The sequence below is a fragment of the Cydia strobilella genome, chromosome 19 (assembly GCF_947568885.1).
Source record: "Cydia strobilella chromosome 19, ilCydStro3.1, whole genome shotgun sequence".
In the NCBI taxonomy this organism is placed as follows: domain Eukaryota; kingdom Metazoa; phylum Arthropoda; class Insecta; order Lepidoptera; family Tortricidae; genus Cydia; species Cydia strobilella.
The window spans coordinates 3,981,346-4,009,314 of NC_086059.1; the positions used below are offsets into that span (position 1 = coordinate 3,981,346).

General features: G+C 38.6%; 2 protein-coding genes across 2 annotated transcripts; both read left to right on the top strand.

Moving 5' to 3' along the window:
* Nucleotides 1-1,362: 1,362 nt before the first annotated feature.
* On the top strand, nt 1,363-11,186 carry LOC134750288 (uncharacterized). Its single transcript, XM_063685449.1, has 3 exons — nt 1,363-1,557; nt 5,300-5,544; nt 6,152-11,186. Exons 1-3 carry the CDS (start codon nt 1,510-1,512, stop codon nt 11,184-11,186), a joined length of 5,328 nt encoding a protein of 1,775 aa, XP_063541519.1. The 5' UTR covers nt 1,363-1,509.
* A 2,161-nt stretch (nt 11,187-13,347) lies between these two features.
* Nucleotides 13,348-27,723, top strand: LOC134749981 (lysosomal acid glucosylceramidase-like). The gene is made up of 12 exons (XM_063685017.1): nt 13,348-13,441; nt 17,283-17,410; nt 18,793-18,847; nt 19,064-19,205; nt 19,550-19,706; nt 20,551-20,711; nt 21,607-21,730; nt 22,158-22,274; nt 23,177-23,324; nt 25,082-25,161; nt 26,258-26,547; nt 27,147-27,723. Exons 1-12 carry the CDS (start codon nt 13,378-13,380, stop codon nt 27,256-27,258), a joined length of 1,578 nt encoding a protein of 525 aa, XP_063541087.1. The 5' UTR covers nt 13,348-13,377; the 3' UTR covers nt 27,259-27,723.
* Nucleotides 27,724-27,969: the final 246 nt, after the last annotated feature.

The following is a 27,969-nucleotide window of genomic DNA, read 5'->3' on the forward strand; positions in this document are numbered from 1 at the left end:
TGGCGTTCACGTAAACGCGATATTTTTAAGATTTCCCTGCGCAATGTTGCCAGCTCGCTCGCAAATCAAACATGTACTTACAGTTCTTTTGCATAATGGTGACATTGTACAATATCTATAAGTTTTAAATAGGTAAAAAGATAATTCGACGCATTCTTTGCTTGCTTGTTGCTTGTTGTTGTGTTGTTTGCGTAACTTCTTTGAATAAGTTGCGTTAATTTGGCGCACAGGCGAAGTAAACATGCGTTGCGTACGGCAAGGTCACGCCGCGGCCCCACCCTGCACGGCCTCCGTTGCCCATTCAGACCGCCCGCTAGCTTCGTTCGAACGCAAATAATATTTTTGTAATATTTGTTTAAGCAGTGGATGCAAGTGACACAAATTCATACATCTTATTTATCCCGCATTTCAAATTAATAAGATGTAAACTCTAATATCTTTAATATTCTTTTGTAACGGTGACAGCCTGTTACATAAAAAATCATCAAATATCTTATGAAGCTATGCCTTAATAAGACACAAAATCATTTAATGGACCTATTTAAACGATGAAGTTCGACCTAAGTATTTTTTTTTAACTCTAATTTTTTTTTGTGTCATTTAGAATATTATGACATAGTATCAGATTGCAGTGGACGTAATTGACACAAACTATGTTTTCACACTAAAAACACTATCCTAAATGCAACACAGTTACATGTTTTCTCTCGAATATTTTTTTCTCCAAAATAATTCAAAATAAAAAATAATTACCACAAAATAACAAATTACTAGAAAAGCAAATTATATATATGACACAAAACAAAATGTAAGATTTACATCTTAACAAAGTATTCATAAGCGAAAACAGAATTGACTTTAATATTTTTATAACCTAGGGGTCAAAATATAGCCAGCGGTACAGGTCTATACTATAACAGAAGCCAGAAGCGTAGCTTATTGGACTTTGTGCAACTGGACTCTTTAAGATTTAAGAAGCCATATTTTCCTTAAAAACTTACGTGTTATGACAAGCACATTTTATTTGTATAGCTGCTATATGAACTTAATAGCTCAATAACAAAGAAATAACTCGTCAAGTCGTCATATACCGTAAAGGAGCCCACTGACTAACAGTCCGCCGGACGATATCGGCCTGTCAGTTAGAACAAAAATTTGACAGTTCCGAACAACTGACAGGCCGATATCGTCCGGCGGACTGATAGTCAGTGGGCCCCTTAAAACTTAGTCATGATCATGACATAGGCTATATAATCTTTGACCCGGTCACAGTAAAAGACGAGTGGCAAGGCACTGGTAACCCAGATAAATAGACACACTAATCATCTTTGACGAATCAGCAATTTTGTCACGTCCACCCTATCGGTCACACATACCGTGCCCTGCGCTGCGTATCATTATCTCTATAGGCTATCTCTACAGATTACATGAGATAATTAACCGAATATTATAAAGCAAAGGTGAGATGACAAAGTTTCATTTGGGTCTCCATGTGACCGCGGTGGAAAAATGTGGTGGAGGGCAGTTTTGGTTTTTAGTTTGGCGATATTAGACAATGTGAGTATTCTTTTGTTATTATTTGGCCAGGGACGATCCATCAATCGTACTTACATATTAGTGCGAGCGAGATGTATAGAAAGTAAATTAATGGTCAGTGTCAGTGTTGACACTGTCAGTGACTCGTGGTATGGTAGCAAGGGCCTGACACTCTTTGATAGAGAAAGATAGTCTTATTGCGATTCCTATAAGAGGAAAGAGAAAATAGTGCCATGCTTTGTCCTTATCACCGACCCGGTGGCATCATAGATAGGTGGCGATGGCGAAATACCGATATTTAAAGGAGTGAAAGAGAAAACAGTCCTATGCTGCCCAAATTTTATATGAATATTCTTTCTCTTACCTCCGGTCGCTCGGTGGCGCGTTGTAACTACTTAAATGGTATATACTATGTCTATGTATGGTAGGTATCAGGTTAAGGCGTTTTTGAATTTTGGAAAAAGTCTATTTTGACGGACGGGAATCTACGGAACCCTCTTGACCGATTTTTTTTAGGATTTTGTATCGCACTAGCAACTATAAGTACTTTTATAAGTACCTACTTACTAGACATACCTAACATTTATGTAAACACAAACATTTTGCTTACGTCTCTTTATCGATTTTTTATCGAATGTATATATTACATATAACTTACATATAGATCTACAATTAATAAAATTTATTAGCATATTTCTATGTAAATAACACGTACCTACATGAATTGCGTATAAACGGCACCATTCATGGAACATTTAAAAAAAATTTGGAATATTATTTATTTTTCACCGACACCTGCAAATTTTTTTGAATTTCCTATTCGTCCTTTGGCATTAATGTTAAAAACAAAATTCGTCCTTTATGTTTTTCATGTATTTAATTATAGATAGGTACTGCAATTGTGACACTGAGATACGCAGACGATACGACGATAGTGGCATCAAGCGAAGAGGAGATGGCAACTCTTCTGAAGAAAATTCAGGTTGAGAGTGCTAGGCTTGGTCTTAAGATTAACCATTCCAAAACGAAAGTAATGGTGATAGACCGAGCCAATCTACTTACCATCACCGATGCACTCAGGAAATATGAGAAAGTGAGTGAGTTTGTGTATCTCGGGTCGCTGATAACCTGTGACGGTGGCTGCGCTGGCGAAATACGCCGTAGATCCTGGGGGGTGTCACTGCGCAGTTTAGGTATATTTGGCCGGCGCACCGCCCGGGCAGGTGGATGGCAGTGGGCTGCCGTTCGGCTCGAACGATAGTCGTGTCACGTGGCGCTCGCGCAAAATTGAAAATACGCAATGGCTTCGAAACCTAAATCGCGATCTAATCTGTATCAAAAATAATGTTCTGTTTACGGATGTCTGAATAAACGGAAGAACAAGGAAGCAGAATTTTTATTTTTTAAAAATTCCGGATTATATTGACCGACATATTTTCAAAGGAATAAGTACTTCTGTGGCATACCTACTTCCGTGAGAATCAGACATACTATCTCCGGCTAAAAATTTTATGTTTACGGAATCAACGTTTGTAATTTCTACATATTTATCTTAAAAATAATAAATCAGTAGGTATAGGTACAAAAACTTGTCAAGTGACAACCCCGTGCCGACACTCGCAGCTCGGTCATAAAACTGCGGCGCGCAAAGAAGATTCACGGTTCGTGCGCGGTTATAAGTTTCAATTTTGCTTGCAGGCGGCGAGTGTAGGTATAATTTTATACCTAAATCTGGCTTTTGTGAAGGAGTGAATTTTCTGTACGGTAGTACTATTAGTTATTCTGTGGTAGATCTGGTATGGCCAAAAGTGCTATGGCGAACCTCGACAAGATCTGGAGGAACAGAAGCAACCAAGGTGCGCTTGACTCGATCTCTGGTATTCTCGATTTTCGTATACGGTGCCGAGACATGGAGTTTGAAAAGTCGCGACAGGGAAAAAATCGATGCTTTTGAGATGTGGTGTTGGCGAAGACTCTTACGCATACCCTGGACGGCTATGAGAACCAATAAGTCCATCCTAGAGGAGCTGAAAATCACCACACGGCTCTCTACAATATGTCAAGAACTCAGCTTTTTTGGACATATCATGCGGTAAGCATGACCTAGAAAGGCAGATTATCTTGGGTCAAATGGATGGCAAGCGCGGGCGAAGAAAAGCACCCACGAGATGGACTGATGGTGTGAAGGGAGTGGTTGGCGGCAACATGCAGCGCGTGACCCATATGGCTTATGACCGCACACTATGGAGACGGAGCATACATGGTCGCGATCCTCAGCAATGAGGGACCGAGGAAGAAGAAGAAGATTAATTTACTAGACTTATATTGACCGGGATATAGACCGTGATTACCTTCACGGTAATCACGGTCACGGTGATTATCAAGGTAATCACGGTCTATATCCCGGTCAATATAAGTCTAGTGAAACTAACCGTGAATCATTCAAAACTCTAAGATTAATTTAGTCCGAAAATCAAAACTAAGCATGTAATAATCGAATAATAGGTAGTATTAAGCAAACGCGGATCGGACCGCGCGATCTCGCCAACTATTACATAAACCCTAGAGGTTTACAATAGTGGCATGCTGGCTAAAGTTGTATTAATATTTAAAGTGAATAAATAAATAAAAAAAAAAAGTAATTAATTAATTTGCTTGTTTTGCGCCGACTCCAAATAACTTAGGTATACTTAGGACATTAGTTTAAAAACGTAGTTATAAAAAAGGTTTATTATTTTTTGCTTTTCAGTTTTTTCGGCGGTTAATTTTTTTTGTTATTTTTTTTTATTTTACAATTGTTCGTGGCTATAATCTACGCACCCCTATTTTCCCACCCTTGGGGTAGGTTTTTTTTCCAAATTTATATGGGACCAACTTTGAGGTGTACCCTAGGTATACCCTATCCAATAAAAAAAATAATTATCAAAATCGGACTACTCTGTAAAAAGTTATGCGTGGTCATTCATACATTACAATCTGGGAGTGAATAATCAATAATTTCCTTTTTTTTTCATTTATTTATTAACACATATATTTTCTAAAAATTATGACAGCAAACAAAGCCCCCTAAGGCTTAACTGCCGCTGTAAAATTTTCTTAATACCCTTAGGGTGCGATTTTTTTTCCAATTTTTTTCCAACGTGCTGGTGTATTTGGGATATTTCCATAGCGTCATGTCTTACGGCATTTTATTATGGGGCAAAGCCGCTGACATTAATAACATTTTAGTTTTACAGAAACGTGGTGTTCGTTATACATGTATATAATTTAGGAACACGAGTGTCTCTTAAAGATAAATTTAAAGAAACAATATTCTCACTGTTACTTTCCAAAATATTTACGAAAATATAATGTATGTAAGAAAAAAATATCGACATGTATAAATTGAATATTGACATACCTACACAATTTTAACACTAGAAATAAATAAAAAATTGGCGATTCCGAAATTCCGTTTAAATAAATAATATGTCATTTGTCATCTAATTTAACGAAATTGTCAACGAATAAATTCAAGTCAATTGAGAAACGACACAGCTTTTACAAAAAGCTTATTATACTGTTAAGGAATTCGTAGAAGATAAGGATGCATTTATGTTAAAATAAAATACATATACATAAATTTTATAAGTTGACATGTAAAAGGGTTTTAAGCCTATTTACAGAATAAACATTTTGATTTAGGCCAATGAAAAGAAACCTTTGCTCAGCATTGTACACAGGCTCCAAAAAGCAATTAATAACACCACTTTTTCTCCACCAGATATCAGCACAAGATGACAACAACGCTACTGAAACACAGACTAAGATGTGTTGCCCGTGTCCTCCCGGCGTCATTGGCATCCCTATGGACGCCGCGGCGTCTACTCTTGCTCCCGGCGCCGTGGCCGTGGCGCGCGGCGTGGATGGCGTGGACGACTGTCCGTGCCGCGCTCGCGACGCCGACTCCGAGGGCGCCGCATCGCTCTTCTTTCCTCACGCGGTCCGTGCTTTTGGGAATGTCATGAGGTGAGTCACGAGCACGAGATAGGTACTCAGTTGCAATAGTTGTTTGTGCAACAAGAGAGGAAAGTCCCGAGAAAGCGAAAGATTCTATGTTAGAAACTTGAGCGTAGCGAGGGACTCAAAAACACGAAATGTAAAATAACTTTGCTCTCGTGTTGTACATATAATTTTTCACTAGTGCCTACGCCAATTCTTGGGATTAGTTGCCAAGCGGACCCCAGGCTCCCATGAGCCGTGGCAAAATGCCGGGACAACGCGAGAAAGATGATGAATACAGAGAAAAAAAAAACAATTTGTAATAGAAGTAAAAAAACAATTTGTCCAGGGAATTTTTGACTTTGCGCCTCAAGCGGTCCGTTCTTTTTTAAATGTCATAAGGTAATTAACCCATCCACATATATCGCAGCTTAGTTGCCTAAATATCTGTAATAATGACGCTGACGAATATTGAAAAAGTAAATTAATTTTTAACAAGCAGAAACGTCTGCGATCGATGCTATTAAGCTTAGAATAAATTTAAAAGTGGAACCCAAGGCAGTAATTTTTCCACTTTTAAAAATAAATTGAAAAAGTAGATTTTTGCTAGCGCTTAAACCATCCTTTTTTCCAGGTCAAACCCTAAAGAGGAATCAAAACCGCTTCTGCATCCGGAAGTCGGTCTCGCCTCATCAGTTCTGGAGACTCTTCGCGAGGCCACCGACGAAGAGTACAGAGACGCCCTCGAAAGAGATGCTGCCAGAGCAACCGTCGACGTGGCGTCGCTAACCGACCTCATCGATGGTGCACCAGAGGAAGCCAGAAACGTAGTCACAGTAATAGTAAGTCCCAGAGGCATGGATGACAGTGATGCCATACCTGAAGCATCTCACGTACAAGAAACTAGATGTATACATTCTCTCTTAGGTAATCCTGGGAATTCTCTCAGTTATAGGACTCCAAGTAAAGGTTTGGAGGACATACTTAATCTACCTTTGCCAAGTGGTATGCTTCACCGACAACGTGACAGTGGTTTAGCTGCGAGTAATGTGCATGAAAGTGTCGTTAAAGCAGACGATAATCTAAATACACTTTTGCCTGAGCTTAAGTTTAAAGCAAAACCTAATTTGCTCAGTTTAGACCCTAAAACAATAAATGAGAATATTAACAATATAATAAGTGGTGCGAACTTAGGCATTAAGCCAGGAAGTATTAGTTTAAATCGTAATGAGATGGATAATTCAAATGCCAGGACAGACTCGGTGAATGACCAAATCAGTAGTGAAGTTGTTGGAGAGAATAATGATATACTCACGGAGAATAACTTCAACCGTCAGTCGGATGGTCAAAATGATTTAGATTGCAACACATCTCCTTCCATTAACCAAGAAACGATAGCTGAGAAGAGCGCAAAAAATACAGGTCCGTTACAGTCTCTTTTATTTGGTCGGGATAATAATGAGAAACCTGGGTTATCGTTTCCACTAAAAAATCTGCTTAAACTGAGGGACGTGGAATTGGTTCCTTTGGATGTACTGAACAATAAACCAAAAACAAAAAATACTATACCTAGCTTAAAATTACATCCACTGCAAAAAACAGAGGCAAGAGAGCCTGTAAACCTACCAAAAAAACCGTCTAAAATCGCAAATGTCTTAAACAAATTAAATAAAGCCAAGACTGCCAATATACAAGTTATACCAAAAAGAAAACCGGTAACTACGGACATTTTAGACGCTGTTCCAAGTCCATCCGACGATAACTGCGTCAGATTGAAACCTGGAACTGATAACTCTGTAGGAGTAGATATGGAGCAGTTGGAGGATTCACTGCTAGATTCTAGTACTGAAACAGATGACACTGGCAATGAACAGGCCAATGACTTAATAGCTAAGAGTACAGATATTTTAAATAGTAATAGCGCTGAAGATGTACAGATAAAAAGCAGTGAAATCTTTCAAGATGAAGAAGTTGATGATTCGGAAGATTTTCAAATTATAGATGATACACAAACGCCAGTACAAGAAAGCGAGAGTTATATACAAATAATCTCTCAAGAAGATATTAGCGATATTCCTCCTGGTTCCGTTGACTTAAGCGAAATAAACGAAGCAGAAGATAGAAGTAATTCTGAGCCAGTAGCACTTCATCCACTTAAAACACTGGAGGGAATTAGAAGAAATGTGGTAGACAAATTGGAAGCCCTGCAAAAAAGTAACATAAATGCACTGGATAGCATAAAACACAACGTTGAAGAGATATCTCCTCAAGGAGACTCCATGGAAGCACGAAACCAAGATACAAGGTCTGAGGAAAACATTGACCAAATATCTAGCGTAGGATCAACATTAATATCTCCTACATCTTTTAATCCTATCGAAGAAGGATTACAGGATAAAAGTGCATCAGTAGAAGCAGTCAGTTTTCAAGATCTTCAAAATATATCTGATTCTATTTTAATGGCCAGTGAAAATCATGAACAGAGAGCACAAGAGCAAAACGAAGAATTCCTGGAATCTAAGGAAGTCGACACCATATCAGAAGAAGCGAATGAAAGTGACATTGATAACATCCTTGGTATGGATGGAAAAGAAACCGAGAATGACCTTAATCAGAATATTGATGACAGCAATAGAACAGACAAAACATTATGCCCAAGCGATCTACTTAAAACATCCAAACAAGCTAAAGTTGAAGATAGTAATTCTGTAAATAATGTAAATACTGAAAACGACTTAGAAACTTTGGCAAGTGACCCAATAATGGATATACTTCGACCAATTCCGTTAACAAGCGGACCAATTATCAATATACTACGGCCAAATTCTAAATCCCTAGTAGAACATCTTAACAACTTCAGGACGAAATTGCGTCAAAGTATTGTGCAACCAGCGCCTTTGATAAACGACCTCAACATATTTAGTACCCCCAGCTTCAATCTTCCAGATTTGTCTGGTTTAAATACTAATATTCCTACTTTAGATGACATTAGAACTCGGGTCTCCGAAATTCTAGACGGTTTGGCTAGAACGGCGAACGACGACGATGGTTCTTCTGAATTAGAAGATTTTGCTTCAGACGTGAATCCTGTACAATCTGCCAGTCCGAGTTCTTCTGATCCTGTTTCTATTTTCTCACCTTTGAAGCCATTGGAGGACATCAATTTAGATATCATCCAGTTAAAACCCCTTCCATCATTACTAGGATCTAGTCCACATACACCAGACCTGCCAGGGCTGAATTTGAATAGATATAAAGCTAAACTAGCAGTTCCCAAGTCATTAGATTTGAAACCATTAAATTTAGCTTCAACCTTAGGTAATAATGGTGGTCTTGTTGGCACTACACTGACTATAGGGCCACAGAAAAAAGCAAAGACGGGTACACCTAAAGTGAAATCTAACAAAAGCGCTCAATTTGTATCATCTCGTGGTGCATTAAATAGTAATCCGACCTTAGCTGACATAACTTCAACTATGCATAAGAATGCATTGAATTTATTGAATATTCCCAAAAGCCCAACTTTACAAGCAAGTAATACGGTGGGTAACTTAGCTGAGAGAATAAAATCTCACGCGGAAGACACTGTAAAAAGTATTCATGAAACACTCAACCCTTCTGCTTTAGCTGAAGTACACAATAATGTATTGAAGAATGCTAACAATTTGTTAACTGCGGGCGGAAACAACTTACAAAACACTCTACAGAGTCCTTCACAAATCGATTCTGTTGTAGACAACCTTAGATCACAAACGCAAAACACGATCCAACATCTACACAACACATTGAAGTCTCCCAGAGTCGCTAGTGATGTTCTAAAAAATTCAAATAGTATTTTAAAATCACCGAAGAGTTCCTTGGATGCTGCAGTCGATAATACTTGTACTACTTTAAATACTTTTAATAACATCAAGCAAACATTAGACACTTCTAGACTGGCTGACCTAAGTGATTCAATCCACAAAGGTACAAAAAATATTTTAAAGTATTCTGCTGCTATAACTCCCGCAGGAAATTTATTAGGGAGTACTATGCAAGCCGTTCCTACTATAGACGAAGTAGCAGGTAATCTTAGATCTCATACTCAAAGTACATTGAGAAACATTCAACAAACTTTAAATACACCGACTCTATCTGATATTAGCACATCTATTAAGAAAAGTGCGCAGAAAGTGTTGAATTCTCCAATAACGAACAGCAGCCCACAAATCCTTAAAAATACCTTACAGCCAAGTACTTCATTAGATACAGTCGTTGATAATCTACGATCTCAAACTCAAAATACTATGAAAAATATTCAAAATTCTTTAAACGCCCCAACTCTCTCTGATATAAGTGCAACAGTACAGAAGCATGCACAAAATATGTTAAATTCACCAGTAGCTTCTACCGGGCGAGACGCTTTCAAACAAGTATTACAAGCCAGCAGCCCAATTAACTTAATACCACATGCAGACCAGGTTGCAAAAGATTTCCAGAAAACATTATTAAAAGCGGCCCTTTTAAATAGTCCCATAAACGACTTACCCCCACTTCCCCACCCAAATGACGTAATTCAATCTTTAACCGATCGTCACGCTGATATCAATGACAAGTTATATGCTTTACATACGGATTTAAATGATCGGCTCGAATCAATTCACAACGAGATCAAAGATCCTGCGAGACTGCGATCAATTTTGTCCCCTCCTGGAAATAGGAATTTTGAATTATTTGCTATACCGTTACCTATGAGTTACAGGAGTATGAGCGTACCGAAGAAAGCAATACCAATATTACAAGCTAAGCAACCGGTACTTGCTTCACAAAGGAAACAACCTAAAATAGCTTCTACCGTAACAAAGCCTAGAACTAGAATAGAAATCGCAAAGCCAAATTCTATGCGAGGTTCAAAAGGCAGAGAAAACAGCCCCACTAAATCCTTTAGAATGTCTTCGGCAGCGAGCTCGCCGACCCCAACCCGTATCGAACGCCCGACTCTGTCACTAACCTCTAAGAAGCCAATCAAAGGCTTGCAAGATCTAAAAAAGCCGCTGTTGCCAAAATTAAAACCTCTAACAAAAAGTAAAGTTACGATCACTTTCGGTTCTACGACACAACGTCCAAGTCCTGTTGGTAAATCCAAGGGATTTCCGACGACTGCAAAACCTAAAGTGTCCGCCAATAATCGTTTCAAGCCGTCACTTGTACGCCAGCCTACACCATGGCATGGGAAGGGAGAAGCGAGAACTGCTCCGAAGCGATTAGGCGAACCCTTGACATCTCCGAGCAAAACCGCTCCAACCCTCCGACCTCTTTCAAAAGGAAAATCAGCAGAACCAATTAGTAAACCAATCAAAACAGGAACGTCGCGTTTGTCACCTGTATCAAAACTTAAATCCCAGACTACACCAAAACCAATTTTGAAAACAACTCCACGGACACTAGGTCGAGCAAGTGCTCCCAGTCGGCCTAAAAGTCCGTTGCTGACAAAATTAACGGATGCATTAAAGAGTAAAGGTAAACCTCTCGACAAGCTGAGCCAGACTCCACGAGCGAGAACTGAAGAAATGGCACCATCCGCCTCTAAACGTTTTGAAAAGGTTGTAGCTTTGGAAGAACCCATGAAAGAAAATGTTTCGTACAAATGTAAGATGATGTGCGTAAAAGTTGATTTAAACGAGGAGTAGGGAAAAGTGTTTTTGAAATGAGCAACAAATATTGTACCGTCCAATGTCATCGTTGTACGTCAATTGTACAAATACTGTCGTCAACGTCATTTATTCTATTTTAGGCTGATACGCTAAATAATGTTGTACCTACTTAAAGTCAGACCAAGCTAACTCTGCAGCGACTTTGATAGCACATATACTGTGCATGTGTTATTTTAAACGTCAAACCTAAGAAATTATGACGTATAAAATAACACTTGCACAGTCTGTGCTACCAAAATCGCTGCAGAGTTATTTTGGCCTGACTACATAATTTGGTATGTAAAACTTTTGTATTGAAATCTGTAAGTGTAAGAGATCGGAAATTGTGTAAGTTATATAAAAAAAGGAAATTAATTTATTAATTCATGTGAGAATGTGATGTGTAAATAGAAATTTAGATTATAGTGGCAATTATTTTTATACGTTATTGTAATAAAATATAATTTATTATTCAATGTGTATTATTTCCGAGTCCAGTCAACATTACGAGTACCTCTTATAATTTCATGCTGCTATCTGTTATTTAACTTTGATAGAGCTCTAGAGAGAGAGAAACTAGTATTTAGATAGAGCTCTGCTGTGAGCTGTAGACTTAGGGAATTCCCCCAAGACTTGGGCAATTACTTTGCCGTTTTCCAAAAACTGCATCGACAAAGAATTCCAATATTTATCGAGCCTACGAGAGCCGTTTGAGATAGAAAACGCCTGATACAGAATTGAATGACGTTTTCGTTGATAGAAAAAGTCAATAGTAACTTATATTTGGTCAAACCAAATTATCAGTAAATAAGAACAAAAAAAACTATACTCATCCTTTTCTTTTAGGTGCTAGTACTAGTGTATGATAAAGATAGTATGATTATCTCTGTCTATGTTTGAAATGAGACAATCCTTTGACAAACTAAAAATACTATTGTCACGCATGAATCTAGTATAACTGGATCAGGCATGAGGGGTTGGGGGAAATGACCGAACAGGATAGTCTTATGTATCTTTCAGTAGGAGTAGCAGAGAAAGCGCTGTTATTGTTTGTCCTTGCCTGTTGTAAATTAACTATGGTTTATGGTGGGCTACAAATGTACTCGACCAATCATATTGTACCGTTGCGTATGTTCTGTCCCTCACGGGCGCAAGCGTATAGCTCCTCTATGTAATGCTTAGATATTAGAAATTCCCGAGGAAAATACTCGTACAAATGTCGGCTAAGAGTCCCCGGCAAGCTCGGCCGAATTTCACCTTCCCATACAAACGGAGTTTCGTTTCGTTCGTTCATTTTAAAACTACGAGTTGGATTGTAATGAAACTTTGCACATAGCTACAATGACATGAGGTATATATCTAACTAACCTAGGTCTGTTATTAGTTTATATAGCTCTAGTATATAAAACAAACAAAATAGAGCAAAAACAAGTTCTGTATGAAAAAATTAAATTCGCTGTATTTTTTTAACTATTGTATCTGAACCTACGTGAACTAATTTCAGACCTAGATATACCTTATTCTATTGTAAGTACAAAGTTTCAGAGCAATCTAGCCAGTCGTTTTAAAATGAGAGCCTAACTACGCTTGTATGGAGAACCGAACTTGCCGGGGACTCTTAAGACGAAAGTGGAGGACCCACGCGAAATTGCCTTTTCATACAAACGTAGTCCTCATTTTCCTCTCTGGATATTAACATTGTTGAAAATAATTTGATACAATTTGTTGTATATCAACCACAGCTATGCCACTACGTTTGATTTTTTTAAATTTTTAATTATTATAAGTTAGAAGCATTTAAAAATTTGTATGAATACTTTTTCGCTCCTAATTTTTACAATAATCAAAGAATCGAAAAAAGTCAGACATACCGCATAACATACATCCGGTTAATATACATCAAATTATGTAAAACTATTTTCCAAATTTGCCGGTAATGCGATAGGGCCGATAGGTAGGTTCTCATATTTTACAATTATGTACGTACATACGTAAAACTAAACTAACTAAACATAGCAAACATTACAGTACTTACCGATAATTTATCGACAGTTTTCGCAAAACTACGACAGTCAATGGTTACACAGCTGTTCCAAGTAGATAAGTAATTTACGCCCTACGGACTACGGAACACCACGGAACCCACTACCCAGTTCGTTACCGGCAGTCGGGCTGGAGAGACGTTAAAATGGCGCCCGCTAAGATCGCCGTGACAATCTTCACACTGATTACTTTGGGAATCGTCGCTGCTGGTAAGAACCGTTTATGTTTAAAAAATTGAGTATTTTTAGGGTTCCGTGCGGAAAAGGTAGGAACCCTTATGGTGCGATTCTGTCAGTCCGTCTGTCTGCCACATAGCTGAATATCTCGAGAACCAAAGACCCGACTCCGTATAAGATGAATAGTCTAAGGAAAAACCGACCAAGTTCGAGTCGGACTCGTGTTCCAAGGGTTCATTACACAATTTAAACAATGTATTTTTTATGTGAAACTTGAGTAAAATGTCTTTAAAAAACCCGTAGGGGTCGGATCAAAAACTAAGTAATTAAGTCCGACTCACGCTTGACTGCACATTTCTTATAGGGTTTCCTGTGATCTAGGTGATAGGTATAGATCTATTTTGTGTATTTTTTCAAAATTTTAGATTCAGTAGTTTTGGAGATAACGGGGGGGGGGGGGATGGTAATTTTTTGCCAGTTTTCTTGTATAACTTCTAAACTGTTTATCCTAATAATGAGCATAATGAGCTCTTTCATTTGATATGTAACACGATATAGTTTATTATTATTTTATTTTTTTATTTTCTCATTTACCCCCCAAAAGTGGCCCCCGTGTTTAAAATTCATTTATTTACGTTACATGTCCGTCTTTGGGTCACAAACTTACATATGTATACCAAATTTAAACTTACAGGCAAACAGACAGACAGACAGACGCACGAGTGATCCTATAAGTTTCGTTTTTTCCTTTTGAGGTACGGAACCCTAAAAATCGTGCCTCGGAAATCAAGTGAATATAAACTTTGATTCTCGCACAGATGGCGCTACCACCAATACCAACCTTTGGCCTATACTCGATGGCGTTGACGGTTTTGTTTGTTATTTTTCCCCTCACTAGCTCGGAAAGCCGTCTTTTATCCTTTAAAACAAGCGGGGAAAAACGCATTTTATCCACTAGTGGGGAAAGTAATTTGACCTTGAATGGAGCGTGTTTAAGTAGCTTGACAGATAACAAAACGTAAAACGCTCATAAAAATGGTTCGTTCGATATTAATTATCATTAAATAAATGGTTTGAGAATCTAATAAAAAATACCAAATTTAGCTTTATTTAATAATTTTAAGTCATAAACCTTAAAATTCCATAAGAAACGTTAGATTTTTTATAATGATGTTAAATATAATTCTGAACGCACAAGTTGAGTCGATGCAATTTCAAAACGCATCGTTGACATTTCATACGTCAGGTCAGAACAGAAATGTCAACATTGTCATTTGTCAACAAATTTTTTACTTAAAAACAATTCTCACCGACTCACGCAAAAATCAGAATTTCCAGTGTTTTCTGTTATAATATCGTACAAAATAAGTGATTCCAGTGATGAAGATGATCTAACGCCTGTGGATGTTGCACTTTCCTCGCTATAGTGAGAGGAAAAGTTTTGTGTTACACACGGGTGCAAATGTATTTTACTTCTCGTGTGTTGAAACACTTGCTACGCTCAGGATTCTATTTTAGAACCACTCGCTTCGCTCGTGGTTCAACTATAGAATCCTTTCGCGTGCTCGTGTTTCAATTCCACACTCGCGGGTAAAATACAACTTTGCACCCTTGTATAACAAATAACTATAACAATTTTAAGACATACCTATCAGTGAAAGAACATGGGTCAAAATCATATAAAAATAATAAATACAAATAAAAAACAACAACAATACACTATACAATACACTACACAATACAATACAATACATTTTTGTATATTTTTAGTTATAATCGTGTGTCTATAGATGGCAGTTAATTTACTGTGACTACAAAATTTACTATGAGAGTACCCCTCTATCCTATATATTCTCTTTGCGCGAACTAATACTTACGCTCTCGAATTGAAATTTGGAAAAGTTATGAACAAGACTTTTAAAAACGCGAAAGGTACGGTGCCATTTGTTTTTTTTTTCATTTCATGCCATTGACGTTTCAGACCCATCCTTTTTTAACCAAAATAACTTGAATCCCAATAGGGCAAAAAAGCTTAGCTTAGTCTTCGAGGCTTAGAATATAATTACCAAAAAATCTATTGTATTTTCTTTGCAGATTTAATCGAGATTCGTAGAAAATTGTTTCTAATTTGTATTGTTACAACCCTTTAATTGCTTTTTGACATGTGTCGCCCTACCCTTCGAGTTTGAAAAATACTATAACCTAGACGCATTGAAAGTGTGTTTTTGTTAATGAGGCTTCAAAACTGAAGCGAAATAACTCAAAAAAACACATAAACTTCGTTAGATTTTTTCTCGATTTTTAAATTAGGTACTTAAGAGCAAGGAGCTTTTAAAAAATGGTATGGCATTTGCTTTTCTCTCCTAACTTTTATAATAAAATAAATAAATATTATAGGACATTCTTACACAAACTGACTAAGCTCAAGAAGGCTTGTGTTTTGAATAGGTACTTAGACAACGATATATATAATTATAATATACAAATACTTAAATACATAGAAAATACCCTTGACTCTGGAACAAATATCTGTGCTTATCACACAAATAAATGCCCTTACCGAGATTCGAACCCAGGACCATCGGCTTCACAGGCTGGGTGACTATCCACTAGGCCAGACCGGTCGTCAAAATCGAAAAAATCCAAAAATCGAAAAAGAAATCAAACTAATGGGCACAAACTAATATACTTACATAAAATTGTATAAACATATTTTCCATAATGTCAATATCCATAGAGTGAAATGGGGACGGTTTTTTGGAGAAGCATTCATCCTCCTTTCCTCATATGTCATAACATGGTTTCAACTTTTTGGTCCGGAATGTAGGAGTGAAAAAAGTTCAGATGATATTTAACTTAACTATACGAGCACATTATGGATGATAACAGTATCAGTCGTAGGTACATAATATTGTACCTACCTAAACCTAATTCATACATTGTATGTTATATAGTGAGTCACCGCCTTGTAATCAGTAACCAGTTGAGTATGGTTGATATACTTGATATTAGGTTTATTATTTGTTATTATACTTCTATATAATTCGGGGTGCTGAGGGTGTAGGGAGGGTTCCGTACCCAAAGGGTAAAAACGGGACCCTATTAATAAGACTCCGCTGTCCGTCTGTCTATCACCAGGCTGTCTCATGAACCGTGATAGCTCGATAGTTGAAATTTTCACAGATGTATAACAGAATAAAATAAATATTTAAGTGGGGCTCCCATACAACAAACGTGATTTTTTTACCGTTTTTTGCGTAATGGTACGGAATCCTTCGTGCGCGATTTTTTACTTATTAAGGCGGTTCCCTGAGCCAGAAAGCGAAAAATCTCCTTATATGATCATGTTTTTCTAAGAGGCATTGATATTCGTAGACGTGGAAAACATATATGTAGTTCTTGACTATATTATCTTTAATATAGCTTCCGATACACGAATTATGACACTTAGCTCGATACAATTAATTCCCAAAGTAACCTCTAACTCGGACTTTTAATCCAACTTTACTCAGTTATTTATTATGTGATACTATAAACAAAAAAAGAAGAAAAAACAATATTAACTTAAATAGTAATTTCATAGCTTTCGAATTTCGATATTGTAGGGTAATTGATTTTAAAATAAATAAAAATCGATAAAATTTTATCAAAATGGACACTTGGCGCGCGTGCTCTTTCCCGTTCTTTCTTGCGAAATGTGACAGAGACAGCGGCAAACCGATGGAACGGCCTTAATGTTTTAAAATATATTATTATTGATATTCTGTAATTATGTGCGTGCGATAGATATAGGAAATGACAGGTGAATGTAGAAAATTCTTCGTGGTTAGCGTCCTTACTTTAGCTAAGTACCTATGACGATATGTGTTCACAGACAAACCATGTGCACCGCGCCAGATAGAGAAAAGGTCCGTGGTGTGCGTGTGCAACACGACCTACTGCGACGAGATCACACGCGAAGAGCCCGCGACCGGCAAATATGTCGCCTACACTTCCTCCGAGGTACTTTCGGATGACTCACGCTAGACCGGGCCGGAGCTTACGGCGCTTCGTTTTCTATGGAAAGCACCACGTGATCACCGATCAGCCGGCATAGAAAATGACATGTCGGACGCCTCGGCCAGGGCCCGGCCCGGTCTAGCGTGAGTCATCGTTTATTGTATAACTATCTACCGCGGTCTAGACGCACGCGATCGGCGGCGATGACAGAGAGACAGACAGACGGACAGACAGACAGACGGACAGCGGAGTCTTAGTAATGGGGTCCCGTTTTTACCCTTTGGGTACAGAACCTACAGAATGTATAGTACGAAATTAGGTACTATAGTTTTCAATACACTGAAAACTCTTTACCACGTTGGGACCATCACAAACATTGCATTGTCATCCGATTTACATACCTATGTGTAAATTAGTTTTTGACAAAAATTTCATTTTTGGTACAAGCTTTTATCGCTGACTGTACTTTTCTTTCCATGGGCAACTAATACTCATCGAGACAATTCTAAAAACCCCAAACACAATTAGGTTGCGTTGTTTTATCACAGAATACCTATGGCCAACGCCTGTCTCCAGCATCAGACCAGCTCGATGGTACCATAATATTGCATTGTCACCCGATTTACATATGTAAGCAAATTTTCAGCTTCATCGGAAACCGGGAAGTGGGTCAAATTTAACTTGCATGATTTGACCCTTACAAACATGTTACATACATATTACATACATACTTACATAGGTACATTGCAAGTTAAATAAAAGCTTGTAAAAATTTCAGGCCGTTATCCAGTGGCGTAGAGTGAACTAATTAGCCGTGGGCGAAATCGCATGTGCGAGGTCCTATTCTTTTACTGTGCCCGAAGGCCTCGCGCGAGGCCGTGGACGACCACGAATTAATAAACTTGGACGACGGCCCACTTTAGACGACCGGTTTGGCCTAGTGGGGTGACCCTGCCTGTGAATCCGATAGTCCTGGGTTCGAATCCCGGTAAGGGCATTTATATTTGTTCTTGAGTCATGGGTGTTTTCTATGTATTTAAGTATTTATATATTATATATATATCGTTGTCTGAGTACCCATAACACAAGCCTCCTTGGGCTTTCCGTGGGACTTAGTCAATCTGTGTAAGAATGTCGTATAATATTTATTTATTTATTTAGTATTAATTAACTTCGCCCACACGCCTAACTACGCCACTGCCGTTTTCGAACTCCTTGTAACGTTGTTTTGGATAAAGCTGGGTCAACTTCATAGTTTTTTTTTCGAGTTGTTTATTATGTGACGCCATTTCAGCTAGTGTAAAAATATTGATATACAATGTATCTGTATATCAGGTCAAATATATTATTTATAATGTAATGTTGTATATGATGTTGCGTTTCAGGCTGGATCACGTTTCAAGAAACATGAAGGAGAGTTTAATTCATACTACAAATGGAGTAAGTGTATTGATTTGTCAAATGAATTAAAGGGGGGCGGATAGTCTATGTCACGGCGAGATACTCTCGCCGTTTCGCGCCAACCATGTTAGCACAGACTTTGCAGCAATAAAAGTGACACTGTAAATATAATTTTTTTTTTAAATTTCGCTTGCCAAGTCCGTGTAGAGCTAATGTGGAATGACTCAATTGAGTTAGTAAAAAGGTGCTTTTCAGATGTAGCAGCTTCGCATACTCTAGTGATAGATTCATCAAAGAAGAGTCAGACCATCGAGGGGTTCGGAGGCGCGGTTACGGACGCGGCCGGCTTACACTGGTCTAACTTCTCGTCTGCGCGTTTACAAAACTATTTGATCAAGTAAGTGTCATTTTTAACAAGGAGACTTTAACTCACAAATGTGCCCTCCGGCCGCGATGGCAACTGAGTTTGGTAACCAGTTGCCGCCCAAGTAAATGACTCGACGACCCAGAACCGACGTGTCTGGCGAACAAGGATGCGACATCAGCAATAATTATAATTTTCAACTGTATAGGTAACTCTCTTCACTATAAGAGTGCTCACGTCCTAGGTCCTTGCTGGGTAAATGCCCAGAGACATTTCCTCGTACAGTTTATCCTTATGGAAGTTATGGATAACCAATACACACAACCTCTTTTTAACTACTCTTATTAACTGATTCATTCAATGTATGTTGCACCCAGTTCATATTTCGGCAAGAATGGCCTCGAATACAACATGCTGCGCGTACCCATCGGCGGCAGCGACTTCTCGACGCACTTCTACGCGTACAACGAGCTGCCGTTGAACGACGGACAGCTCACCAACTACACGCTCGCGCCGGAGGACCTCAATTATAAGGTCAATTACCACTTAAATATATCCTTTACTCATCATCATGTTCCTCGAGTGGTCCCGCCTTTTTGCCACAGCTCATGGAAGCCTCGGTTCCTTAACTAATTATTAACCTTTTGGACGCCAATGACCGATATATACGCACCGTTGGTTCAACGCCAAAGACCGATTAATCGGTCATAGACCACAGAGCAACATAGACCTACATGCATATGCATAAAGTTCAATTTCAGTTTTGACGATTCGCTGACGTGGCGTCTGGTTGACTGCATTTGTGTTTGACACGGCGTCGAAAAGGTTTGATAACCTAAGTCGCCTGCGATCCCATAACCATTCGACTCAATTGTTCGGGCGCTAAGCGGGCCCTGGAGCTGAGCGCTCACAGCTGCTCCAAGAAATTACTAAAGGCAAAGTTTTGAGCAAGAAGGAGATAACTTCATCAGCGTTAAGGAGAGACAACGTAGTTCGTGATCTATCGTAACTTAGGCTTTGTAAATTGGTTACCTACTCAGCAAAATATCTATACGAAAACCAGTTCCATGTGGTTAAAAAGTGATTTACGAAAGGACTTTCAGATAGCACAATGTTTTTCATCTATGAATCATGTTATGACCCCCTGAGAGGTACCAGTACACCGGTCTATATGGGGATCGCGGAGCTCAAAGCCTTAATAACAAAAAACAGAACTGGTTACAGTGGTGACAAACAGCAGGGCAGAAGGGGACACAAATAAATTTATCAAACCTCCTTCATCGCGTCACGAAAAAGATTAAACAACACAGAATTTACATAACCAAATCTTATAAGTGCTCCAGAAATGTTTTATACCTAATTGTCAATTTCAATGCAGATCCCGATGATCCAGCACATCAAGGAAGTAGCAACAGCGGACATACACATCGTGGCCACCGTGTGGTCGCCGCCGAAATGGATGAAGACCAACAAGAAGCCCTCGGGCCCCGGTGTTATCAAGAAAGAATTTATGCAAACTTACGCCGATTACATCGCCAAGTAAGATCTAGGCCCATTATTATAGACTTAAGATGCCTGTAACCTGTTTTATAAAACGCAAGCGTCGACCAGTGTCGCTCAAAGAGCCTACTGGCCTTATACCTAACTTTAAGAGGCCGTAGTCGATTTTGGAGCAAACATTTTAAATTGATAGATTTAGTTGTTGAAATTATACACGTTTTGTTACGTAATATCTAAATAACAAGTATTGGTTTCTATTAGCACGTTTTCTCATAATGAGGTCGCGAGCGTGCGTCACCAGTAATATATGAAGAGAAGGGGCAGTTTTTAAAAATTCATCAAAAAATTATGGTGGTATATTATACAAATTGATGTATAAGAATAGTTTCAGCAAATGTTGTAGATTGTTTAAGTATCAAAATTACGCTGAAATTAAGTCGGTTTTGCAGAGAAATTGTCACTTGTTTTGAAGTGAATTTCTGGAGAAAATTGAATTCGTTTAACTTTCATTTCCTCGAACTCTAAGTCATATAACAAAAATGTTATCTGATAAAGGTCAAGTACAGAATATGCATAATACAAATTTACCATTTTTAGCAGTCCACTTTACGAAATTTATAAATAAGAGCGACAAAATCTGTGCTTTACGCGCGTTTGCCTAAACGTCCTTCAGAAAAAAAATCATTACTAATTTAGTGAGTCCGTTTTCAAAAAAAATATCTGATAAAAGGCAAGATAAGAAGACGTGCTAATAGAAACCAGTACTTGTTATTTCAATTTGGTAACAAAAGGTGTACAATTTCATCGACTAAATCTATCAATTTTACATTTTTTCGACTAAAATCGACACCGGCCTCTTAACCATTGTATGAACTAATTTCAGTAATAAGTACGAGTATACGAGTAGGTATAATATACAGGTATCTTATTTCAGATTCATACGTGAATATAAGAAGCACGATATCGACGTTTGGGCAGTCACCACTACCAATGAGCCTCAGAACGCGTTTTTACCATTCACGAGATTCCAAGATTTGGGTTGGACACCTGGAAAAATGGTAAATCCTTTCGGTTTGTTATTAAATCCGTACCTACTATAGTCATCTGCATTTACCTAATATTAGTTGTTCTAATGTTGAATATTTCTTATTCTTATTCTTATTCTTAATGTCAGTGTGTCGTAGAGTAAATCAATGCGGCCAAATCCATTTGCAGGAAATTCCGAACACGAGCGCCTTTTTTCAATCGATCTTACACTAATATTGTCTTCGGTTACCGCAATAGTAATTCAGAAAATAAAACTATTCAAACGGATTATGTTAAAGTAGGTGGTGGCTCTACAGTCGACGGTTAATAATACGCTGGTGTATAGGAACGGAATTTCCCTAGATGGAAATGGAAATGACCGGTTGGACTTTACCTAAATTGTGTCGGATAAGTACTGAACATTATTGGTTTTTGTTAAATATTGATTATATTGACTAGGGCCAGTGGATCATCAACAACCTGGGGCCTACGATAAAGAACTCCTCTGATATTAACCACGTGAAGATTATAACAGTAGATGATCAGAGGGTCACTATTCCAATATGGTTTAATGTGGTAAGTACAGGGCGACCAAATAACAGGTATACACTTTAGTATTGTAATTTTATTCTATGAAATACAATAAAAAAATTAAGTATTCCTTGTTAAATATAATATTTAGGGCCGGCAGTTAAACATGGAAAATAATGTCAGACAAATGTCCACCTCTAGCAGCATGGCAGATATGAACCCTTTTCATCGCTTTTTTCATCACATATTCACACATTTCCTGCGTTATCTCAGTGACTGTGTCTCGAATATTATGTTTTAATTGCTGAAGGTTCATTGGCCTGTTTGCATGTCCAGTCGCGACAATGTATTGTTTAGAAACTGGTAAGATGAGCTCCTGAAATGTCTTTCGATATATAGGAATAGGACAATATATTTTTAGGAAATATTAGTACACCGAAGTTTTTGAAAAATAAATCCATATTTAAACGAAATGCTGCTATCTCACTGGGCTTGTTCGTACTTCTAGATAATTAATGTAGAGGTAAAAATGGTTTACCGAGAGAGAGATGACGGTAATCTCCGCTTGGACCTTGAAGGATTTCCTCCATTTATTATTGTGTGTTTCCTTGTAAATTTATTTTGAGGTTGTGCAATAAAGAGGATTATTATTGTATTCTATTTTGTATATGTAATATGTATACTCAGTGCCGGCCCGAGTCCTTGATCAGGGTAGAGCAAAATCGGGTTTTGGCGCCCTTCGTTGAAGCTTTTTACCCAAAAGCAAAACAAACCGTATTTTGGGCCCGCGTCACACTCGCGTCTTTTAAAACTTATGTTTTTTCTCATTTGCCATTTCGGCGCCCCCCTTGCCATCCGGCGCCTAGAGCGGCCGCTCCACTCGCTCTACCCTAGATCCGGCCCTGTGTATACTATAGGTATATCCTTAAAATAAATATTGCCCACAGATGGTAGATAAGTATCCAGAAGTATTGAACTGGATCGACGGTATAGGTGTGCACTGGTATACCGACGAGTTCACACCTGCTTTTATACTCAAGGAAACCGTTAAGAATCACCCAGATAAGTTCATCATTGCCACTGAAGCTTGCGAAGGTAATGATTTATTATTAAAAAAAAAAAAGATTTAAAATGCACACAAGGAATGCTACAATATTAAATTACAAATAAAATTCATATTATTATATATTATATTCATTCATAACTAAATTCAAAAGTCACACGAATCGCTTACTCGAAATTAGCCCTCATTATGCTCTTGTGATTCTTAAATTTTGTCTTTTTGTCCCTAAATTTACATATGTGCTCCGCTGCTGTCCTTTTTGGAAACATCAAAATTTATTGTCGCCTTTAGATGATTTGATCAAAATTAGTTTAGAGACTATTCTAAACATTCAGCTAAGTGAGCCTTCCTGGTCTCAAGCGTCCCTCCCTATTCGGTTTGGAGGTTTAGGAATTCGCAAAATTTCCAGTGTGGCTTCCCCAGCCTTTTTGGCGTCCACTCATAGCACGTCTGGTCTCATAGGAAATATTTTAAGGGCTTTGCCCACAAACTGTGAGATTGCGGGCTTTGAGGACGCCAAAAATGCTTTTAAAATTGCTTGCCCGGGAAAACAATTTCCAGACAACCCAAATTCACAAAGGAGTTGGGATAATGTTTACTGTGATTTAACTTACAATATTCTCCTAAACAACTGTACAGGTCCAGACCGCGCGAGGCTTTTGGCGGTCGGAGCCCGGGAAGCGGGTTACTGGCTACATGCCCATCCTTCGCCTAATACTGGTACTTTCTTGGATCCGGCCTCCCTTAGACTGGCGACTGGTTTGCGACTCGGGGTTTCGGTGTGTACGCCACACATATGCTCTTGTGGCACGGACGTGGACCGACTGGGACACCATGGATTACCTTGTCAAAAAAGTGCCGGCCGTTTTTCAAGACATGCGTCGCTTAATGACATAATCCGTCGGTCTCTTGCCACCATCAATGTACCCGCTCTTCTTGAGCCGACTGGCATTATCAGAGATGATGGCAAGAGGCCCGATGGGATGTCCTTGGTTCCTTGGAGCTTGGGACGGATGTTGGTGTGGGATGCTACCTGCGTAGACACACTGGCACCGTCCCACCTCCAACGGACTAATGTAAAAGCGGGCGGAGCGGCGGAAAGCGCCGAAATTTTAAAACGTAATAAATATAAGAGCCTCGGTAGAGAGTATCATTTCGTTCCATTTGGAGTTGAAACTCTAGGTCCATGGGGTCCCAGCGCGCATAAGTTGTTTGCAGAAATCGCGAAGCGTCTGGTTGACGTAACTGGTGACCGAAGAGCTGGCGGCTTTCTCGCACAACGTATCAGCATTGCGATACAGCGGGGAAATGCCGCCAGCATCCTTGGTACAATGCCTCAAGGGCCTATTTTAGATTTAAGCTAGTTATTAATTTCGTTTACGTAGTACCACTGTATATATCTTGTATGTAAATAAATGTATTTTCCAAAAAAATTCATACAAATATATTTATCAGTACGGTTTTTACTCACTATTATTTTTAGTCGCTTTTGGCGACATGAATATTTTGAAATATGTCTCACGATAGTTTAAGTGCGATCATACAAATATTACAAATTATAGTTAGTAATAACAAATTATCGTCATTTTTAAATGAATATAATATAACATTCATAATTTTTAAACTAACACGGGACGGGACTTAAACAAGCAAGAAGCAAGAAGATGTTGATACAAGTACAATTCCTCGCGAGTCTGCCTGTGACCACGAACGTAACGTCACGATCGAAATTCATCAATGAATAATAAAAACCACACACAAACTATTTAATTTTACATATTGATTACAGGCTCTATGCCTTGGGAGTTGGAAAAAGTATCGCTCGGCGACTGGTCACGTGCCCAGGCCTACATCCATGACATCTTGGAAGTAAGTCACTTTACTACATTATGATTATGATGATATGGGAGTTCCTTTCTGAATTGAAAGTTCAAAAGTAACATGAGTAGGCTAATGTATACAAAGGTCCCCGTTTTCCTACCTGGATATTGACATTATAGAAAATATTTTTTGAGCTTACTGTGGGACTTAATCAGTCTGTGTAAGAAGGTCCTATAATTTTTATTTTTACACAATTTATTGTACATTAACCACAGCCAACCCTTCGTTTGACTTTTTTCGAAAAAATCTAACAGAGGGGCATAGCTATCGTTAATATACATTCCTCCTTCCTTCCTCCTCCTGCTTGATTCCTCCTTCTTGCTTCGTTAGCCTCCTGGCTTAAGGTGCAGTAGGTTCAGCCAGTAGAGTCGACAAAGAGTAGAGTCCGGAGTAGGACCTGGAGCGGTATTCGACATGCGTTAAGTGACGTTTCGTGTTGAACTTCAGTTGAATGGAAGAAATCGTGTGTTGTCGAATAGGTAAATTTGACATTAGCAATCCACAGTTAGGTGACAACGAAACCAAACCGAACCACGCAGAGTTCAGAGCCATTTTAAACCGTATAGTAGTAAGAAAACAAAGTTGATTTTTGTTGCATAATTTTTTCAATGAATGAGTTTTGGTGTACAACCAAATGATACTTTCCACAGTTGATGAACAAATGATTCATTCCACTGTTGAACTGATGTTGAAGCCGAAACTGACAGTTGTGCATCTCGAATAGGGCCCCTGAACTCACTACACCTTAAGAGCCCTGACGATGTATTGCCGTTTCTGCCGGTGTTTGGCTTTATGAAGAGTTATCGCCATAATGTGTAAAGCCCGACCAGAAATATATGATCATTGTCAAGAGGGCGCTGTTTATTCTCATGTATGTGGTGACAGTTCAGTTAAGTATGAAAAATTTGGTTCCTATGAAATTCCGCAACATGGCGCGTGATCATATATTCCTGGTCAGGCTTTACATATGTAGCTTGGTGTACAGGGTCCTGCGGATTCGGTCGACTATCTCGTTCTGGGACCACCGTGACTGTGACTGGATTAAAATACATTATGTTAGTATAAAGGAAACATTTTACTACAGGACCTCAACTACAACCTCGTCGGCTGGATCGACTGGAACCTGTGCCTAAACAGACAAGGGGGACCCAACTGGGTCAAGAACTTCGTGGACTCCCCCATCATCGTGTTCCCCGAGAACAACGAGTTCGTGAAGCAGCCCATGTTCTACGCCATGGGGCACTTCTCCAAGTGGATCCCGAGGGGTTCCGTCAGGCTGGACGTGGAGGAACACAAGGGTCTGTTGGAGAAGTCGGTTGATCACGTCGCGTTCTTGACTCCGAGGAATACTGTTGTTGTCGTTCTTTATAATACGTAAGTTTTTTGAAATACGATCTGGAGATAGACAATATCATCCGTCCTCGGCGGACTTTCTCTGATCATGAAAGGCCAGGTCAAGAGCACCTTAAACCGGCGAGCGTGTATGAAGAATGTTATGAAAGTGAAGGAAGCGAAAGAGGTATGTCAGGATCGTAACGAGTGGAAATCCGTGGTCTCTGCCTTCCCTCCGGGAAATAGGCGTGATTATATGTATGTATGTGTAATCTTGAGATACGCGTAACTGGTTATATTCGGTTCGAGCTATAGTTATTTTAAAGTTGTTAGAGACTTGGCCCGTTTTGAAATACATAATTTTAACCTGTGTCTTCTTTAGAGACGTTGTACTTGTACAGTCGAAGGCAAAAATATCGATTCAGACAAATGGCTCAAAAATATGTGAACACGACTTTATTGTCTAAGGTGTAAGAGCGTACACATATTTTTGAAAATAGGAATTATATTTATGCCCTTAGGAGAAACTCAATTAAAAATTCTACTCTTATTTTTGGATTTTTTATCACGAAAGAAATATATTTACCTAGTCAGACTGATATAAGTTTTCTTTTTACAATTCTGTTGTTTTTTATGCGCAGGGGCAAAGCACGCAACGTCAGCGTGCAGTTAGGAGAAGAACACACCGTTCTCGCTCTGGAGAAGGCTTCTGTCACCACACTAGAGTTCCCGGCTCCTTCTACCTCATCGTAGGACTCCGTAGCGGAAACGTGAAATTTTCACCACACCAATGGGAGAAAAATATTAATTATACAACATCACAGATAAAATCCAAGTGAACGTTATTTAATATTTATCACTCAAACACTTAAAAGCCAATTCCATTAGAAAACAACACAAAAATTGCATCTAATTACTTTGGCACTCTTGTGAACAAAATGAAATGTTAAATTTACTCTTTAATTTGGTTCAGTTTCGTTAGTAATTTTTAGTCGTATAAATAAGTACATAAAATATAGTAATAATATAATATGTTAGTACTTAGCAGTCGTCCTATGTCACCGCCTCAATTCGGGCAGGCTGAAAACCAGCGCTGAAACCGCGCAGTAAAGGCGGGGCTTCCAGCACATTAGCTGAGACTGTCCTATTGTCACGTAGATATGTAATTTGAACTTTATTATACATAAATTGTCTAGATTAAGTATAGCATAAGTGTGTAAAAATAATTTGAAAAAAAAAACCCTTGTTGTGGCAATAAATAATTTATCTATCTATCTATCTATGAAACTATCTCATCAGTTTTTGAAGAATAAAGAGAACCTTTACGTGTGTGGTGAAAATTTATTTTCCCCTCACTAGCTCGGAAGGCCGTCTTATATCCTTTAAAACAAGCGGGGAAAAACGCATTTTATCCACTAGTGGGGACAGTAATTTGACCTTGGATGGAGCTTGTTTGAGTAACTT